This window comes from Pocillopora damicornis, chromosome 9, assembly GCF_964200805.1.
Source record: "Pocillopora damicornis chromosome 9, jaPocDami1.2, whole genome shotgun sequence".
Classification (NCBI taxonomy): Eukaryota; Metazoa; Cnidaria; class Anthozoa; order Scleractinia; family Pocilloporidae; genus Pocillopora; species Pocillopora damicornis.
In genome coordinates this window covers 10,748,759-10,765,390 of record NC_142678.1, presented here as the reverse complement: position 1 = coordinate 10,765,390, position 16,632 = coordinate 10,748,759, and the positions used below count along the sequence as shown (strand labels likewise).

Below are 16,632 nucleotides of genomic sequence, written 5' to 3'. Positions count from 1 at the left end.
ACAATGCTCAGAATTAATTGAAGATAGAAATGAGAAGTGAAAAGGTCGTGATTTGGTGTCAATCTGGATGGTGACAGCAGGTTGTAGCAATTAAATCGATCAAATACTTCACCCCCTCTTACGTGAAAAATAGTGTTTATACTCCCTCAATTTATATTTCATCCATGATCTGTGTAATCCAGGGTTAGGCTATTTGGCTACAATGAAAAACTTAGAAAACTACAACCCGTAAAAAGGGGAAAAATCAGCAAGTGGTTTGTGTTGGTGGCAAAACATTACGTCATAAAATCTTCGAGCAGGAAACGTAGCTGGTACGTCGTAAGATGTGAAACGGGAAGTGACAGTGCTTAGACGTCTGATTCTTTATTGAAAGCGACTACACTTTGCATCAGCGTATAGGAAAATGTTCCGTGAGTTAAACTTTCTCTTTAGCACTCCTGAGATTTGTTTCCTGTAGCAGGTGTCATAGTGAAGTATCATATTTCTTCCCATTAACTTCCATCCTCACCTTTCAATTTGCCTAAAAGTAATTAATTCGTGTGCCTTGAAGTCGAGCATTCTTTATTTTAAGAGATCTGCAGAGTTGAAGAAATTAGATCTCCTTGAAAAACACTTCCTCTAAGCATTTTTCTCATTATGTGAGAATGTACTTCTCTTTTGTCGGCTGACGAGAGATTGAATTGCCTACAGTTTAGGGTAAGGAATTCAGGTCCATGCCATGTTTTCAAGATAATGAAGGGGTTGTTCTTCATAACAGTTTTTGCTTGTCTGGAGTTGGCAGCCGCAGGTAAGATAAACTCCAATTTAATTACAAGAACGCTCCACTGATCTTCTTTGTCCAACAATCGTGATGTTAATAGTGTTTTTCGGATGGTTAACCTTTACTGGTACTAAACTCAACCAGGTGGAACATGCGAAGCCCCAACATCATATGTCATCGCTTTTATTTTTATGTAGCTTTCTTAATTTTTCTCGTCCTCAAGCAAACTGTTTGAGTGTTACTTTTACAGAAATTGGCCGGTTTGGTTTAATATCCGTCAAATAAGGAATCAAAGCTAGGTATTACCTGATTGCTTCAGTCTTGAATCAATTTTCTCAACAGCTTAGAAAATGTAATTGTAGAAAAATGATAATCATTTACCTTTTTCGCTTAGAACGGTATGATTTTAACCGATGTTACCAATTTCGCCTAATAATCTAACCCAGTGAAAGAATTAGATGAAATATTTTATCATATCAATAGCGGATTCTTTAATAAGTATTAGGTATAATACCACTATACTGAATGCCGGTGGGATACGATATTCCATTTAAGCTTTATTGAATACTTACTTTTTCTTCGAGTTTATAACCTTTTGTTTTGCTAGTCGAATGCTTTTGATAACGAATTACTACACAAATTGCTCGTCCTATTTTACGTAGCATGAAAGCTCTTACCGTTTTTTAAATTCACTAATTTCTTTCTCCAACTTCCATAGAAAAGATACAAAAACGTGAATTGAAAATTGACAGACGAAGCCCTTGGGAATATGGTATGTTGCTCTACATTCGTGTTGCTGACAGCCTGAGTGGCAACTACCTCTGAAAGGAGAAGTTTACAACAGAAACCATACGATTTTTATTTCTGCCTTTCAAAGTATTTGTAAAATTTGGAATTACTGTCGAAAACATTAAACGAAGGACGCCGCTATTCAAGTGTTTTTCAGCTACCTAGCCCCTTACCACTTACGCATCAAAATTTCTTTTTTCCATCTTGAACATTCAGGAGCTAAAACTAAAGATTTTATTGACTCAAATTACGATTTTTTCTGATATACGGTTGCAATTGGTCAAAAGTTACTTACAGCAACCTTGTTATCATTTACAATGTTGTAAATTTGACCTAAAGGTTTGGTTTGCTCATCTATCGTTCATCGATTTCTTGTTCATGGGTATACGTACTGTTTTAACGGATTGCCGACAGTCCAATAGCTATATGGAGGAGATTCCCCAGAGGTGACCTCTAATGGGTAAATAATGCTATTACCCATGCAGCGAATATGTTGTTCATTTACGGCTGCATGTTGCCAACTATCAAGTGTTGTCACAGTAACAACCAATTCTCGTATTGTCTTGCAGCTTTGCTTAAATATCTTCTAGGAGACCCCAGAGGAAACCGTAAGTTTCCGTAACTTTTGTCCACTATCGTGGATATTTCTTTTATTCTCAAAGTATTTGTGTAAGGATGTCACTCAGTGAAATGACCTCTCTTCCAGCAAACACAGCCAAGGCTTTGAAAGGGGAAAGGAGAACTACTAGACTGCACAGATTGTGCTCTGGGAAAATTCAACTTCGTGATAAATGGATCAAGGACACGTCAGTTTACGACAAAATTATTTGCGGCATGTTCACAAGACAAGATGAGTACAAGAAGCATGAAGCGCACGTGGCGAGGATATTAATGGGAAAAACTAATAGAAAGACTTTGGATGAACAGAAAGATGAACTGATCAGAGCTGTTAATCGGATGGTAAAGGCAGCCGGCTCTATTCCTATTATTAAGATCAAGGGCAAATGAACGGGAAAGAGGAGCCATTAAATCAGTTCAGGAAGTTAATAACAGTGTGGACAACAGAAAACCACTAAAGCAGCAAAGGGTTCTACAAAGCCCCTAAATCTTTTGGGTAAAGTTCTTGTCACTTTCCTACTCTATCATTAGGTCAATTCGAAAACCGTGTGCATGTGACGAAACATTTTCCCTAATTGTAAGATAACAGTTATGTATTTTTTATAAACCTCTAATGGGATAATTTAGTGAGGGATTTTTAATTTCTAATAAACAAGACCGCACCAATAGAACCCGAAGGCAAACATTTCTTTCTCTTTTACTTTCCATTTAAGTTTGGACAAAAATTGTTATTCAGACGGTCAGTGCCTGTTATTCCAATCATTTTCCAACTAAGGATGTTTTTAAAGACATCGATATACTTAACTATTTCTTTCTGAGGGGGTTTTTTGAAGAATACTAAATGGTTTTTCGCTTTTTTAGCGTTGAGTGCTCTTGACGCTCTGAACAAAAATCAAAGGTTAGCACGGGGTTTCGCCGACAAAGGCTTCCAATATGAGGGCCTGAAGATTTTTCGAGTAGTCATAACACAAATTTTATCTCTGGCTACATTTCTCAATTTACTTAATTTATGACATTAAGTGTGTAAAAAAAATACCTGCACGAAATTCGGTAATACGGAGCAACGAAAATGCGAACCGCAACAAGTTTAATTCCATCCAAAAGTACAATTTTATTTTCGATAGAACATTTTCATAGCCCCGAACTGCAAGGTATCGACGCTGCGCCAAATATGTGAAAGGCTGATATATGGAATTATCCCAAATCGAAATACACTGAAATTAATGATACCCCCCTCCGTTCGTTTGCATATATTGTAATATTAGGAGGAGGAGCAAGAAGAACGAGAAAAATCGATATAACCTTTGGCTAGGATTTCCTACTGAAACAACTGAAACTCTATAGTAAATTCTTAATACCCTGCCTTAAGAGGAATGCCCGAGTTTTTGATTTGTGAGGGATAGAATACTGATGCGAGTGTGTTGTTATACTTCGAAACACAACAAGGGAAAGGACTTTCGGCATTTTCTATGCAAAAGTAACCATCTTTATTGCCGTAATTAATTTGATTAAACTATCACTATCGCTCGCTGCTCGCAATGATATGATCACGATGTCAAAGTGGGGTTGAAATGCCGATCTAACTCAGAGTAACTATAATTTTTATTGGAATTATAGCTATTGTTATAATGAGGACAATGGTTTTGTTCGACAACTGTTGTCATAGATTCTCACCATCGAATGCAGAATTAAAAAAACCAAATGCTTGACACATTTTACAAATTTTGAACCCTTTAAATTATTTTTGTTCTATGGGCGCCCGTATAAAACAGGCATTTTAAACACATGCTTAAAAGAACTATTGGAAATAACTCTTCTTAATGCGATTTCTCTTTTGCTTTTCTAGCACTTTTCTTAGACTTATTTATTCTAGCTTTCTTGTGATGATTGTCCTTTTCTGCTAATTTACGTTGAAACTCTCTTCTAAATAGGCCACCAGGTGCGTCCCCCATGGTTGTGATACCTGGGTTATTCATCCCAGTGAAGCCATTAATACCATCCATTCCACCGAATCCGTTCATTCCATTGTCCAATCCACCACCCATCATTCCACCACCCATTCCTTCCATACTAGGTGTTCCTCCCATTCCAGCCATTCCTCCAGCACCATCCATGTTACCCATTGCGTTCATGTCGCCCATACCTCCTGGCATGTCGTTCATGGGTCCTGCGCCTCCCAGGTCTCCTGGCATGTCATTGAAAGGTCCCATACCTCCTAAGCCTTGCGGCATATCCTGCATTGGGCCCATACCTCCTGGCATACCTTGCATTGGTCCCATGCTACCTTGCATGTTTTGCATACTCGCCATTTTGTTCATTCCTCCCATTCTTCCCATTCCACCCATTCCTCCCATTCCTCCCATTCCTCCCATTCCTCCCATTCCTCCCATTCCGTTCATTGCGGCCATGCGACCCATTCCTCCCCCTCCTCCTCCCATATTTGGCTTTCCTCCCATTCCGTGCGCGTTTTTCCAAGCGGCGCTGAATTGGTTTTGCATCTGCTTTTCAATACCCGCCATGGCCTGGTCCTGAATTTGTTTCATGGCAGAATTGTAAAACATCTCGGGAGTTGCTGGCCCAGTACTCACACCTATGAGATTATAATGACACGGAATTACTCTTTAAAGTGGTTTATGACCGTTCGTTTTGCATCACAGTTATTTAAGTTCACGCCTTCAAGATAATAACGCTTGCAGAAAAGTGAAAGACAAATTAAGCCGAAACCAAAGAAAGTAAATTAGTCAGGCCTGCCTTATTAAACAAAGTTATGACCTCATTGAATTACTGTTTTCAAAGGTCACTATAATCAATCAGCAAGTTCTTAGAAAAATAAGGATTCTCATATTTCATCATCGCCTTAATGAGTCATTGCAAGTAGGTAGTCAGACACATGTTTTCCTATAAGCTTTCAATTTTTTGGTGCGCATTCAGGCAATTCTTAAACACTTAACCTGCCTTAGCGGCAAGCGCGTGTATGGCCAACAGAGTGCAAAACATTTTGTGTGCAACAGAAAGATGTTCGATTTCCCTTCTTGCATTGATTTTTGTTTGAGCACACTAATTATTGAATCCGAATGGACTAAATCCCTTCCCTAAAAGGGTGAATTTAATTATAGGGAGTTTCTCAGATGATATTTAACTGCACAAGGTGAGATTGTTTGAAACACTTCAAACTCATTAAAAACAGAGCTCCGTTCATTTATTGATGAGATAACAAAGAAAATTTATCAAAAGAAATGTTGATAGAGGTAAACCTTATATTCGAGCAAATAAGTCCATAACAGTTGAACTTGCCCGGCTGTCATTGGGTGTAGTAACTCCTTTGGAATGTGCATGCTCATCAACAGTTAGTTTCGTTTTATACGAGGAAAGTGTCTTCAGTGTCCTCATAAACTTATTAAGATTGCGATCGCCACGTGGTCTCATGCATGATGTAAAAGACGGTCAGTGCTTTCTTTCGTGCAGTTTACCTGATGTTTTTTCCCGTTTCATGGTTATGTCCTTCTTTGATGCCAGGGTTGATTGATCTTTGTGTCCTTTGTTGAGCTTATGACTGTCGTGCTTTTGTTTTCCTTTCTTGTCAGGTTTTTCAACCTTTGCTATTTTAGCTTTTCTATCATGAGGAGCATCGTACCCTTCGTCGATATCACTCTCAGGACCTTCTTCCACTGGCTCTTCAAGAGCAGCATGTTCTCTAGCGGGAACAAAATAAGGTTCATCCTCGTCGACATCATTGTCGAATCCCTCATCATCAAAATCTTCCTCGTTGTCGAAGTAATGATGTCTCCGAAAAGGACGAAAATAAGGCATCCTGGGCCGGTCTTCGTATCCTAATGGTACTTTGTCCCGTCCAACTGCAGGTTCATCAATCATAGGCATGGGTCCCATAGGCCCCATGGGACCCATAGGTTCCCTGAGTTCTTCTCCAAATCCTCTCGCATAATAACCATTTACTCCATTAAAGTATTCATCGTTTCCTCTTAGATTGTCTCGTTGGAATGCATCGCCAGCATTTTCCATATCTCCCATATCTGCCATGCGGTTGCCATACATTCCGGCCATTCCCATTTCTCCCAGTCCACCAAAGCCAGCCATTCCTCCCATTCCTCCACCCATACCATCCATACCACCCATGCCACCCATGCCACCCATGCCGCCCATGCCTCCCATGCCTCCCATACCTCCCATACCACCCATACCGCCCATGCTATCCATTCCGTCGCTCATTCCTCCCATGCTTTGCATACCACCCATGCTTCCCATTCCTCCCATGCCTCCCATTCCGCCCATTCCACCCATTCCTCCCATCCCCGGCATTCCTTTTGCTGTCTGCATAGCAGCCTTAAATTGGTTCTGCATCTGTTCTTGTATGACTTGCATAGCTTGTTGCTGCATTTGTTTCACCATCGGGTTGTCAGGCTCCTCATTGTCTTTGTCTGCAAAGAAGGGAAACAAATCAATACTGCGGTGTTTAAATGACTTGTCCTTTACCGATTTGTAGTGTCCTATACGTCAGTATGGTCTGACATCACTGCAAGATACTTACCATCTCCTTGACTTGGGGCTTCGCTGGGCTCTACGGAAGTTGAGAAAAATGATACCGTGTTATTCATTTGTTACAACGACATTTAATTTTCTGTCATGTCACACACACATACGTCTCTTAATTAAATTACAGAAAAGAACCCTTTTCCTAAGGAAAATTCGTTTTTTTGTCAAAATTCTAGACTTAAGCAACAGCTGATATTCAGTTCCCAAAACACGAGATAATAAGAGGAAATGGCCTCCAGCCTTAGAATTAAGTCCTTTGCACCATAACTTAAACTTTCAAACAAAAGAAGATAATGATGAAGATGAAAATGTATTTTTATATCTATCTGTATATGAGATATTCTAAAGGCTAAGCTGAAATAATATTTGGTACTTACCATCAGGGCTCTTGTTACCATCGCCACCTTTACTATCGTCTGACAAACCGACAGGAACAACAGGGGGTGCTTCTCCTTCGGCACCGCCTGGAGCAATCTTTAAATCCGGAGGGAGCTTAGGATGGTCTGGTCCAGCAGCAATAGCCGCATAGGGATCTGTTTTACCTTGGTCATTTTCTTTTGGATCCATTGCTGAACCACTTCCACCTTCGGAATCCCCAAGTTGAGTGTCGTTACTGGATAATTTCTTTGCAGCTGCCGCTGTTACGTTTGGAAGAACTCCGCTGACCAACTTGTCAATTGCTTTAAGAGCCGAGGTAGTATTGAAATCTTGAAATTGACTTACATTCTTAATTCCGTCTCGAACCTTGCTTAATGGAACACCTGTCGACACCCCTGTATCGTCCACCTTATCTGGGTTTGGCTTTATCTGAAAATTCGTAAACTCTTTACGATCAGGCATCACACTGCCAGGCTTAGCGCTTTTAAGCTTATGAAAGAGCTTCAAAAGGTTCTTGTGAATGCTTGTTTGAAGGCTTTTGATTTTAGTTTTTTCTTTTATGGGAGAAGCTCCACTTTCCTCATCTTCCTCACAGTCCTCATTTACGGATGACTTCTTTAGAGCAGCTTCCGTCTCAGTTGGGTGGGGAATGTGAGAGTCAATACTCTTTTGATGCGATTTTAGACTGCGAACTTGATTTATACAACCTAAAGAATTAGAGTAAAGACAAATGATGAGACCATAAGACTGCCGTGCAGTTGATTCGATATATTTTTTCTCCCTTTTCATGGTCCGATCCCTTCCGCTCGCCATTGACAAATTACTATATTATTCTCAACCTTGTCACAATATTTACTTACTTTCTGTTATTTGACATTGAAAAACCAGAAGAACAAAGAGATTAGCAGCTTACCAAAATGTATTCAGTTACATGTTTGCCTTAAAACTTGTATGATCATTGAAGAAAATTTGATGAAATTGAACGTCATTGAAAGCAAGGTTTATTCTATGCTCTCTTACTCCATACCAAACAACTGAAACGTCATTTAATATGTTTTCACTGCGCTGTGAGTGACTACCCTCGTAATTATCTCCACGCTATCTTTGAGCGCAGCACGACCACTAAGTGGTAGTATGGCCTTCACGATTTACTTCGTATACTCCTTCTGTGCGAAAAGTCACTTTGAAATGTAACGAAGGAGAAGAGGATAATAGTGGATATAGCTGAGGACTTAAGAATGCAGATGAAGTTCAAATACCTTTTGAAGGCCTTCCGCAAGATAAGTCTGGGAAAGCAAACAATAATGTGATAAAAATCTGAAGATCTGAACGCCGCTTCCCAATTGTTGTTTTTAAGAAACTTAAAGTGGATCGTAGAGATAAATTAGAGAACTGTTTGTGACTTTGTGACTAAACTGAGGTCTCACTGACTTTGACAATATCTTCTGACTTGGCTAATCATTAACAACGTTGTCATCATTATCACTGCTTTTAATGATATCGATTTCTAAAATAACCCACGCATCACTTGCCGCTTAGCGGTGAGACGCTCAGTGAGGAGTCTGAAACTTACATTCAATGGACGAGGAACGAAAGGGGTGCGGTAGGGGGAGGGAACTTACATTAAATGGAAAATATTACCTGTTAATTGTGCATTTTGTTTTGTTTTTTTTTAATTTAAGTTAAGAATATAGTTTACTCAAGTTCTTTCAATTAAGGCGTTTAACAGTTTTACAGTATAATTTCTGATTTCTTCTAGTTGTAAACTGAGGTATTATAAACACATTGCATTCTTCTTTTACTGAGTATCGCTTTGCTTAACATGGACCGCCGTTCTTTATAAAATTTGTTGCATAGTAAAGAACTTGTTAAAGACACCCCAGTACTCCGGCCATAAGGCTACTGATTAGTTTTGTAACGCACTGATAATTTTATTGTCAAAACAACTGGTACCAGCTCCTTACCTGTGAACAAAAGAACCGCTAAAAGCAGCGAAAAGATCATCGACTGTTTTCTTGTCATTCTTCAATTCTTCGCATTTGCTATAGAAAATCATGAAGATTGTCTTTACTAAAACAGTTTAGCAAAAGATTTCAACACTGTTTCTACTACATGATATATTTTAGATAAATACAATTGACTCGTTGAACTAAACGTGCGAAATTTACAAGTACCAGAAGAATTATTTGCAGTGTAGCCCAATGGCCCCAAAGCCTTTTGAAAGAGATCTTCAGACTGAGAAGTAAAAGATTTAAGGCCTTATGACATTTCAAATGGATAATTTATTTTCAAAAAGACACGATCCAAACTCGCCGTAACAGGATCGTTTTCCTCGCGATGTTTATATTATGGCAGGTCTCTCAGACTTTGCTGCCGGGATACCCAATATTCCCGTCTGTTTAGGATATATCATTACCTGAAGTAAATAGGTTTCATATACATTAACATGATTCATCGTCAGTGCTTTCTTTGCACTACAAGAAAATAAGTCTCCTAAGATTCATAAAGGAAACTACGTAAAGTTCTCGTAGCAGGTATTGAAAATATTATTATCAGAGAGGCTCAAAATATTATCGTATGGAAAACAATTTACTAATGGCAAATCATCCAAAACCATGAGGGAGTAGGTAGACAATACAAAGTTATACACAACTTACCATGAGCTGAAGCACTGTTGATGATATTGGTACAAAACAATTGCCGCAAGCCACAAGAAATCACAGCTCAGTTGCTGATGTAAGAATAAAATATTTTGGTAACCCAGATCATAAAATTATAGTTATTTACCAATTAAATATTTACATAAGCAATCCAAAATAATCCCATGTGTTGCCAGGGAATAGGAGATTACCCCAAATTTAACGAATGAAGTGTAATTTTTTGGTCAAAAGGGTCGGACTGAAACTAAATCGATCCACATGATGATAAAAAAAAGGACATATATCTACATGGAATTAAGCGGTTAAAGATCGCTATGGTTTGAAAATACAGTAAACTTTTCATCAGCGTTGCATTATGGGGTGAACGAATTCTGTCATGGGCAACTCAATAAGGTCAGGCGTATCACACCTGTTAGTCAAAACTTCAAGGGTGCTTATCAAGAAAATTTCACACCTAAAAGAACCAAACTAGCTTTAACAGGTTCGCCTGCTCTTAGATTCCTGTAGCACGGTCCTGGATCTATGAGCAGCTTTCACAATAATTCCGTGTAAAGGTGTTCATCCAATCCAATGTTTTTTAAGCAGTCTAGTACCATGGGAAGAATGGACACATCAGGGCGATGCTCCTTCTGGTCAAAGGTTGCTGTGGTTTTGACGGTGTATTATATTTATCTAATCTACTTTAATCCGTTCTGATGGTGAAGGCATTTCTTACGACGTATTGTCTTTTCCTTTGGCTTACATTGGTTTATCCGTTTGATGATGGACAGAATGATGGACAGCTCTAACCGTTGTCTGGCTACAAGATTCCTCATATGTAGCATTCGTTTTGGAAGTTAGGCAAGCAAAAGCCTGGTCCAGCACAAAATCCTCTTTAAGTTTGCTGCAACTGTTTTCGTACAGAAAAAGAGGATATGCATAAGCTCTGAAGTTTCGGAGGAAATATGTCACTGACGTTTAAACTTGGTGGTTAAGGAATAATTTTATCTAAAAGATGCACCTTCTAGTTCGCTCAGGATCAGTTAATAAAGCTTCTCATTTATTCATGGTAACTTAAAAAAAATGCATACTCGATAATCTCCCTTGAATATTCAAAATGTGATATCTTGAACAAACTGGCTAGGGCCAGTAACCTCCCAAATGAAAAATTATGTTCATAATAAATTTACACCTGCCTTAAAGAATTAGATTCTGAATTTAGATTTTGAATTAGGGTGTTGAGTCAGTTAAAGGGTTGGTATTCACTTGGAAAGCAAAGAGTTTGCCCAAACTGCTTAATATCGAAGCATAATATCTCACTCGTATGATATAGGTTTGTCAGAGGTACTGATTACGTAAAAAACTGGCTACCCCATCTGGTTATGTAGCCGAAATACTCGTGCCGTCTCATTTCGGCAATCGAATTTAAGGTTTGAAGCACGATGTCTCGTTGTGTTCACGAAATTTTCCACTCTACCATTCAAATTTTAGACCCTTCAAAAGAAAAATTTGCATTAAATTCATTTCAGGTGTTCTATAACAGTTCTCGTCCTGCGATATTATTCCTTTCTGGTGTGTTTACTCCCGTTTAGAGTAAGGACGACAAAGAAGCTTGGCGAAAAGAAAAAAGAAACAATCAAACAAGCTAAAACAAAACACGTACAACTACTTTTAAAAATGTACGCCCTAAGGTCATGACGAGGGAATAATTTTGTAATCTAGTACTTCTTCGGCCTTCACCCCAATTTGCGTGTCTTGACACGAACGTTCAAGGAACATTTTCATGTCGGGGTGAAAAGAGGTGTTTAGAAAGCAGGTAACACGTGTGAGATCTTCGGTGGAAGTCTAGAACTATTTTGTCATGGAAAAATCATTTTTCTGTCTGATATACATTCCCCCGAGTTATGGCAAATATGTGCGCATTAATTTCGTGTTTCATTTCATACAATCCGATTGTTGATGAGCATCTAAAGCTGCGATTTTCAACGGCCAAAACATGTTTAAAGTTGTTTCTAGTTGAAATGTTTTATTCAATTTAATTATGAGTAAAATATTTTTTTTTATTTAGGGTCATAAACCTAACACTAAACCATAAGACTTTTTCAAAGTGCTCTAATGGTGAGATTCACTCAGACAAAAAGGTCTATTAGATGCTTGGTTTGGCAGTAATTTTGGCCTCTCTAAAATTTGTCCTATTGTTTTCGTTGTTGGTGTATATGCATGCTCTCTTAGTTATTTCCTTTGCTCAGTCAAACTTGTTGTTGAAGTACTTATTTTAATGTTTATTTCCCTCCTGCCTCGATTGACTTCGCTATTTCTCGGGAAGGGCGGTCAGATATGTATTTTAATTGCGAAGGTAAATAGATTTTTGTTGTGGTGGTTATTGTTGTTGTTTTGAATTGCGAGAAATACATAATGCATTATTCATGCTGTTTGGACATCTGCATTGTGATTTTAATCAGATCTAATATGGCATTAAGTCATGACATGATCTGGCCTATTTTAGAGTGAAAAGCAGTACTTTTAATTGTTCTGTTTTCTTATTAAAAATCATGTTTTGACTGATCTCGTGCCCTTGGACCAGACTTCTGATCAATTCAAGAATTACTTCCTTCTCTTTGGCTTATAGATAACGTGATTAAATTTCTTGTAAAGTCAAACCTATGCAAGGACATGTTCTAATCACCAGTTGACTGGAAATTTTCTGATCCAGTAACGCATTCTTTAAACTTTAGTGCGTGTTAGTTTCATTCTTCCCTGCCTTAAAAAGCAATATAGGGTCGTATATATATGAATATAATATATGAATCCTTTACATTATTCTTTTTGTAGAAAAAGGCGCGCAAAAAGCGCCCTCTGTTGCCTGGAAACATTCCTCTAGTCCACAAAGAGTGCATATCGATAGGGTTTTCATAATTTTCCTAGGAGTTTTCGTTTCCTGTGAATATGTTTATTGCGCCTTGTCTTGTTGTTTTCCCTGGTATTATGATCACCCGAGCTGACTCCACTTTCACCGAATGTATAATTGAAGTTCTTTTCGCTGTGCATGTTTCCTGTCTGAGACGATGTTGTGTCAATACCGCTCGAGTCTGTAACTGACGAATGTTCTGGAATCAGTTGGATTATTTTATCGCGAACGCCTAACATGGTGTCCTCCATGCCTTTTGCCTCAAAACTATCTTGATTGTGGTCATGATAGAACTTTTTTTCGGCTTCTTCGTCGCTGTCCTTAAAATCACCATAATCTTCCGTGTTGTAGGAGTCATCTAATCCATCTTGTCCTGTATTTTCACGAATGGTGCCTTCTTCATCAAATGGTCCATCGCCCCCGCCTTTAACAGTTCCAATCGTATGACCTTTCATCAATGCATCGTACATCAGATCCTGTTGAGCCGCTACCTTCTCTTCAAGATGCGCTGCTTCATCAAACTTTTCCTGAGACTCTGATGGCTGTTTCTTCTTATCCTCGCCGCCAAGAGATGGGCTACTTGCAGTATTTATTGGAGACTGGCTTATAGGGGATTGTAAAGGACTAGCAACCGTGGGCTGGCCAGAGATCCTCGACTCTTTTGCATCGTTTTCTAGGCCTGTGTTCAATGGGTATTTTGAACTTTTATTCAACATCTCATGAATCTTGTTAAAGAAGTCATTTTCTGCTCTATAAAGCTCTTGTCTCGCTAACATGGCTTTCACCAACTTTTGAGCCGTACCAAAGGCTTTCCTTGCATCAAGGCGTTCTTTTGGCAAATTAACAGGTTGAATGTTTTGTTGCTGTTTTTGTTGTTGTTTTTGCTCCTGTGCTGCGTTAGCGAAGGAGAGCTGATGTTCTTGCTGTTGCTCTTTCGGTGTGTTTAACTTCTGTCCTGTAGTTGATATTAATGTGCTTTGTTGGTTAGTAACTGGTTGTTGAGTTTGGGATTCACTGGCCAACCTTACATTTGAGTTTGATTTGACAGGTGTGCTGCTCGAATCTCCCTTAATGTTCTTTAAAGCGTTCAGATGGGCAGCTTTGAGTATGTTAGTAATAAATGAAGTGTAGTTTTCCAAAAGAGCTGGAGTTCCGCTAAGTTGATTTTTATTGCTCGGGTTGACTTTGGAATTCGAGTAAGAGTCTCCTGGCGATGACGAAGGTTTTTGAGTCAATCTGCTTTGTTGTTGATTTCTCATTTTCTGAAATGGAATATCACTGATGAGGACGTGGCCAGCTCCATCGTTTGTTAAATTCGTCTGCTTAAGTTCCTCAAGAAGGAGTTGTCTGAGTATCTTTAATTGCGCGTCATCATGTTTTGACTGGTTAACTTTGGGTTTGGTTTCGGGGAGTTTAGGGCTGATGACCTGGTGATTTGCTTCTTGATCAACAGGTTTTGTTTTATTTCGTTCCATTTTCTCAGCTTCTCTGACAGCCATTTCCAGCAAAGCCACAGCATTAGTCAATTTGGTGTTATTAAGGTGCCCTACATCTGCAGAGGTGAGTGGGTCTTGCCCAACGCTGTCCCAAACAATTTGCTTCGCTCTTGCGAAAGCGGCTCTGGTCACATCCGGGTTGAATGGCTTTCCATGCTCAACAATGCTCCTCAATTCCGGAAATAATGGAAAAGAATCCGTCACCATGACTTCTTCGTCACCTTTTAGAGTAATGTTACCTCGTGTGTCGACTTTTTTAAGCTTTTGTTTATGATCGTGCAATTTTGAAGTTTTATCCAGCTGTTCATTGACTCTTTCAAGCAATCGCACTCTGTCCTGTATTGTATTCTCAGCATTAAGTATCTCAGTTGATTTATTTTTGTGGTTTTCATTTTGCTGATTGGACAGTTTGTTTATCCCCTCAGCTAATCTCAAAACGGACTTCAGGCCATCAAATCGTCCGTGTCGATGTCGGTGATGGCGGCGGCGACTTGGTGGAACTTCTGGCCTCATTACCACCCTGATGACGTTTGGAACCCTTCTTACAGAAGATGCATGATTCGAAGTTTTTCCGCCAGATTCCATCTCACGCATAGCGTCTGCCAGGAAGTTTCTTTTTCTATCGCTTTGTTTGGTCTTAGCATGGCCTTGTAAAAAATAACAAAGTTTAATCAACTATGCTTTCACTGCTATAATCCGAAGCACTGATATCATTGTTCTCAACCAAAACTAATTGGGAAAAAAACGTATTCATGGGCGATAGACGAATTTTGCTTGGACTTCCTTTAACTTAATTTTTTTCTCTGCATACATGATTGTATAGCCGTAGTTTTGGAGAAGTTTTTTTATTGTTTGCATTTAAATAGGACAATTACGAGAACACATAAAACAGCAGACTAAGATATGATTCAGTGAACCAGTTCGAGTTCCGAAAAACAAGCATTTATTTTTACCAGCGACTAATTATACAAATTAAGGATAAACAGCCTGTTTCGTTTCGCAATTTATAGTTATTGAATTAAGGCTTTGATATGAAATCCTACACTTTGGTCAAAAAATAAACACTTCGACTCTTACCTGAATGGGAAGCACACATTTGTGGTAGAAAAATCACAAGAATGAGTGACAATGTTTCCATGTCGGTGTTTACTCTTATAGCCTTTGGTTACATTTGTGTGTATTGTCCATCAAAGGTTAAGACTGCACAAGACAAAACAGAAAACGTATTTCAAGACAATTACTCAAGGAAGAAGTTTTGGCGTTAATCAATGTCAAGAGAAACGGTAAAAATGACTTTGACCTGAAAATAACCTCGACATTCGAAGCTATCCATGTGTGGAATTGGCAGGTGTTTGACACAAGAATCGCTCCACTGTAAACTTTAACCTGTTCCATTCTCCTCTATTGGATTGTCCGAATTCATTTTCATTGCGATAAAACAGAATTTCTTCCTATTAAGGGTCCTGGGCTAGGTGCGTCAAGGAAATATGGCTTTATCTCGCCTTTTTTTTAAATTAAGATATAGTTATTTGTCTCTGCGGACGTCGACTACGATATTATTATCTCTCTCTAGGGTATTTTTTAAAAATATTTCTCATGTGTCTTTGGATGTTGCGAAACAAAACAGTGGAATTTATTGCTAAAGAAAAATCAGAGCTATTGATATCTTCTTGCTAAAAGTCACATCATCCTAAAATTATATAATTAACTAGCAAAGCATTCTCTTGCTTCATTTGTTTAAAACAAATAAAACAGTAAGCCGTTCGGTGTGTCGTGCTCTGCCTGTAATTTACCGTTATCACCAACCAGTAGGTGAAAGAGAAATTTAGGTCATTAGCTTGCACTGTCCTTACCCGAGGTGACGACATTCGCCGGCTCATCAGTAAATCCTTTTTTCGCCCGTTATGTTGGCCATGTTCGATCTCAGTGAGACACAATGAGATGATGTAATGTGGGCCTCGGTTGAACGAAAGGTCACCATGCCCGAATTACCAACCGCTGTAGGCTGCCATGGTCATGAGGCCTCTTTGCAAATGTTCCATGTAGCTTTACCTGCAGTTTTGTAAATTAACAGTATTTAGCACCTAATAAGTATTTCGTAGATTAGTAGAGAAAGGACGGTGGGTACCAACACTGTGCGATCGTATGGTTCTAAACAGAACCAACAAATATCGCGGAGGAAAACTTTAAAACGGAACAGAGAAAAACTTTAAAACGAAGCGGTTGTTCATAAGCAGTTACTCGGTCTCCAGGCAAATAAAGCAATTGGATTGGAAAATATAAGCGCAAGGCTTTTGAAGTGTATACGAAGCGCCCAGTCAATTACTTATTCCATCACGAAGTTAATAAATCTGTCCATACGCACAAGGAAGTTTCCGGGGATATGGAAGTGCTCTAAGGTGACATCTTTATTCAAATCAGAAGACCGAACAAATAAAACAAATTATTGCCCGGTTTCAATTCTAACCACTCTCAGCAAGATCTAAGAAAGGA

The 16,632-nt window shown here is 38.9% G+C and overlaps 3 protein-coding genes across 6 annotated transcripts; 1 reads left to right on the top strand and 2 right to left on the bottom strand.

The window, feature by feature from the left end:
* The first annotated feature begins 282 nt into the window (after positions 1 to 282).
* LOC113668523 (uncharacterized) lies at positions 283 to 3,883 on the top strand. The gene is made up of 5 exons (XM_027184437.2): positions 283 to 410; positions 691 to 787; positions 1,479 to 1,532; positions 2,119 to 2,157; positions 2,256 to 3,883. Exons 2-5 carry the CDS (start codon positions 733 to 735, stop codon positions 2,555 to 2,557), a joined length of 450 nt encoding a protein of 149 aa, XP_027040238.2. The 5' UTR covers positions 283 to 410; positions 691 to 732; the 3' UTR covers positions 2,558 to 3,883.
* On the bottom strand, positions 3,752 to 10,021 carry LOC113668522 (uncharacterized). Of its 3 annotated transcripts, XM_027184435.2 has the most exons (8): positions 9,948 to 10,021; positions 9,754 to 9,827; positions 9,061 to 9,138; positions 8,356 to 8,382; positions 7,096 to 7,803; positions 6,714 to 6,743; positions 5,638 to 6,603; positions 3,752 to 4,757 (listed from the first exon to the last, which is right to left on the bottom strand). In XM_027184435.2, the coding sequence occupies exons 3-8, from the start codon at positions 9,116 to 9,118 to the stop codon at positions 3,985 to 3,987; spliced, it is 2,562 nt and encodes an 853-aa protein (XP_027040236.2). In that variant the 5' UTR covers positions 9,119 to 9,138; positions 9,754 to 9,827; positions 9,948 to 10,021; the 3' UTR covers positions 3,752 to 3,984. The 3 variants fall into 3 exon arrangements, with proteins under 3 accessions (XP_027040236.2, XP_089039573.1, XP_027040237.2); XM_089183447.1 differs by lacking the exons at positions 9,754 to 9,827; positions 9,948 to 10,021 and adding an exon at positions 9,513 to 9,564; XM_027184436.2 differs by lacking the exons at positions 8,356 to 8,382; positions 9,948 to 10,021.
* Positions 10,022 to 12,167: 2,146 nt separating this feature from the next.
* On the bottom strand, positions 12,168 to 16,122 carry LOC113668503 (uncharacterized). 2 transcript variants are annotated; one of them, XM_027184413.2, is made up of 3 exons: positions 15,993 to 16,122; positions 15,217 to 15,339; positions 12,168 to 14,786 (listed from the first exon to the last, which is right to left on the bottom strand). In XM_027184413.2, exons 2-3 carry the CDS (start codon positions 15,275 to 15,277, stop codon positions 12,646 to 12,648), a joined length of 2,202 nt encoding a protein of 733 aa, XP_027040214.2. In that variant the 5' UTR covers positions 15,278 to 15,339; positions 15,993 to 16,122; the 3' UTR covers positions 12,168 to 12,645. The 2 variants fall into 2 exon arrangements, with proteins under 2 accessions (XP_027040214.2, XP_089037570.1); XM_089181444.1 differs by lacking the exon at positions 15,993 to 16,122 and adding an exon at positions 15,440 to 15,458.
* Positions 16,123 to 16,632: the final 510 nt, after the last annotated feature.

Bases quoted from the DNA above. Each gene is read 5' to 3' on its own strand.
- LOC113668523 (XM_027184437.2), top strand. From the start codon at position 733: ATGAAGGGGTTGTTCTTCATAACAGTTTTTGCTTGTCTGGAGTTGGCA. The intron at 788-1,478 runs GTAAGATAAACT...CAACTTCCATAG, and splicing joins TCTGGAGTTGGCAGCCGCAG to AAAAGATACAAAAACGTGAA. The intron at 2,158-2,255 runs GTAAGTTTCCGT...CCTCTCTTCCAG, and splicing joins AGGAGACCCCAGAGGAAACC to CAAACACAGCCAAGGCTTTG.
- LOC113668522 (XM_027184435.2), bottom strand. From the start codon at position 9,118: ATGACAAGAAAACAGTCGATGATCTTTTCGCTGCTTTTAGCGGTTCTT. The intron at 6,744-7,095 runs GTAAGTACCAAA...CAACTTCCGTAG, and splicing joins TGGTAACAAGAGCCCTGATG to AGCCCAGCGAAGCCCCAAGT. The intron at 4,758-5,637 runs GTAAACTGCACG...ATAATCTCATAG, and splicing joins GAAACGGGAAAAAACATCAG to GTGTGAGTACTGGGCCAGCA.
- LOC113668503 (XM_027184413.2), bottom strand. From the start codon at position 15,277: ATGGAAACATTGTCACTCATTCTTGTGATTTTTCTACCACAAATGTGT. The intron at 14,787-15,216 runs GTAAGAGTCGAA...ATTTTTTACAAG, and splicing joins AATGTGTGCTTCCCATTCAG to GCCATGCTAAGACCAAACAA.